General features: G+C 46.9%; 1 protein-coding gene and 1 non-coding gene across 2 annotated transcripts; one reads left to right on the top strand and one right to left on the bottom strand.

The window, feature by feature from the left end:
• Positions 1 to 222: 222 nt before the first annotated feature.
• On the bottom strand, positions 223 to 294 carry Trnal-cag. Its single transcript has one exon. It is a non-coding gene; the product is annotated as a tRNA-Leu (tRNA).
• A 154-nt stretch (positions 295 to 448) lies between these two features.
• Positions 449 to 1,576, top strand: LOC105562138 (matrix metalloproteinase-24-like). The gene has a single exon (XM_012012708.1). The coding sequence runs from the start codon at positions 449 to 451 to the stop codon at positions 1,574 to 1,576; it is 1,128 nt and encodes a 375-aa protein (XP_011868098.1).
• The last annotated feature ends 732 nt before the right edge of the window (positions 1,577 to 2,308 follow it).

Genomic DNA, 2,308 nt, shown 5'->3' with positions numbered 1-2,308 from the left:
CTTCAAACGCATGCGGCTATCGCGTACACTCGATGACACATGGTAAAGAATCGAGTATATAAGTTGCACGCTGTTGCGTCCTCGGTTACCAGGGGGCGCGCGGTGATGAGTCCCTATTATCATCATACAAAAAGAATAAAACAAAAAAATTGAATCGCGGAAAACGAAAAAAAATGTAGAGTAATATCTGTGTATGTACAAGTAACGTGAAGAAAAAAAAATTAGCAGAGCGTGGTTTCGATCCACGGACCTCTGAGTTCTGGGCCCAGCGCGCTTCCATTGCGCCACTCTGCTAGTCGAATGCAGCTGTGGAAAGACAAGAGGGAGGAAGTGTAAGGCAGGAGGGTATAAAAGAGTCTGTACAGTAATAATATACTCAATAGTCAGTAGTCAGTACGAAGTGAGTCATCGTATTGGGGACCACTAGAGAGAGCGACCGCGAGTCGCAATGTTGCCAAAATTAGCCGTGTACATAATGTGGCTACAGATCCTGTATCTTCTCACCGTTAACTCTGACGGTGCTGTCGTCAACAATAAGAAGAGAATCGTGGTCGAAGAGAACAATGGAACTGCGGGGAAAGAGATTAACGAAAATGGAGCCGTGGGGAAAGAGAATAACGAAATGGTAATACGATATCTGCAGAGATACGGGTATTTAAACGAGAATTTTGATAAGTTAGCGAACAGCGAGGACACATTCGTTCTTCAACACGCAATCAGCCTGTTTCAAGAGTATTACAAATTACCTGTTACCGGCATGATAAACAACGAAACTCTAAACCAGATGAGTAAAGCGCGATGCGGTCTACGCTCTATCGCCAATTTTGAAGAGGAGGGGCAAAAGAAAGATACGCGTAGGTGGCCGAAAAAACATCTAACGTGGAATTTTCACTTGGCCAACAAACCGGTCTTGGATACGACTCGGGCGCGGGCGGCGTTCGATGTTTGGCAAGCGCATTCGACGCTAACGTTTGAGCGTGACGTGGTAAGGCCAAATATTCTTCTATCGTGGGGCGCGGCCCATCACACTTTCGTCGAGCCGCGAAACGGTGAAGTTTGCACGAACCCTCTCGACGGTCCCGGTGGCACACTGGCTCACGCCTTCTATCCTAATGGAGCACCGGATTACACGTCGGAGATTCACGTCGACAAGACGGAACCGTGGTACATACATGTCGAGGTAGATACGTGTCCATCGGACAAAGCGTATTTGTTATACGTGTTGACCCACGAAATCGGTCATGCGCTAGGATTAGATCATAGTACCAATAATGCGTCGATAATGTATGCGTTCGCACCAGTAGACCCCCGTCCCGTTGTGCTCAGCAACGAAGACATTATAAATATACAGAATCTGTATGGCGCTACGGATACCGATGTGTCACCGAAAACGAATCCCATGCCGCCGCCAACACCACCGCCGCCTCGTCCAACACCAAACGCTCCACCGGATCTATGTGCCTTGAAACGCGTCGACGCGATACTGTTGTTGGAGAGACGAATTTATATAGCATATGGAAAACATATGGGCGATCGACATAGATGGAAAGACCTACAGCGAACCTATGCTGTCTAACTACATGCCATTCATTCATTCGAACTTCACGCGCATCTCCGCCGTGTATCAAACGCCATCGGATCATCTGATTCTATTCGTCGACGATAAAATTTACAAAGTCAATTACTCCGACTTCACGCTAGTGTCAACGTGGCCGAGAACGTTTCGCGAATTTGGAATTCCTATGAATGCGAAAATAAACGCTGCTGTAAATACAAACAAAGGAAAATCGTACGTGGTGTACGACGGATATCTCGTCGGTGAGATAGACGACTGCTCCGACAGCATTAGCAAATATCACACCATCGAGTCCGTTTTTCCAGGCATACCGAATGGAGTGACGTCAATCTTCAGATACATCGACGGCAATCTGTATTTCATGACCCGACGACAGTTTTATAAATTCAACGAGTTTACGAAAACTGTACTAACGGCGGGTACGTTCGATCTGCGAATTGTCAACATTATTTGCCCGCGATACGACTTGTTGAAACAATTGCGCGATCTCCTCTATCGAATAGCGCGACCGAGCAATATCACGAGACACGGTAGTGTCTCGCGCCAAGTGTAAGCGAAGCTATACCACGCGCGCGAGACCGACCGTGTAAGTTTACGCGAGTACACGACTTGACGGGCCCTCAGATTTTTTTATCTCAACAACGGCTGATCCCACGAACTTGAGACTGCGCTTAATCGATAGCTTGGGTACGATTTGCATAATAAAACTATTTTTACTTTTCTCCTACGTGC

The sequence above is a fragment of the Vollenhovia emeryi genome, unplaced genomic scaffold (genome assembly GCF_000949405.1).
Source record: "Vollenhovia emeryi isolate VEMERY1.0 unplaced genomic scaffold, V.emery_V1.0 DF945020.1, whole genome shotgun sequence".
NCBI classification, from domain to species: Eukaryota; Metazoa; Arthropoda; class Insecta; order Hymenoptera; family Formicidae; genus Vollenhovia; species Vollenhovia emeryi.
Note: the sequence above shows the minus strand (reverse complement) of the source record. Positions and strands in the feature narration are given on the sequence as shown.

What these genes read in the sequence shown, in the direction of transcription:
- LOC105562138 (XM_012012708.1), top strand. Translation starts at nt 449, where the DNA reads ATGTTGCCAAAATTAGCCGTGTACATAATGTGGCTACAGATCCTGTAT.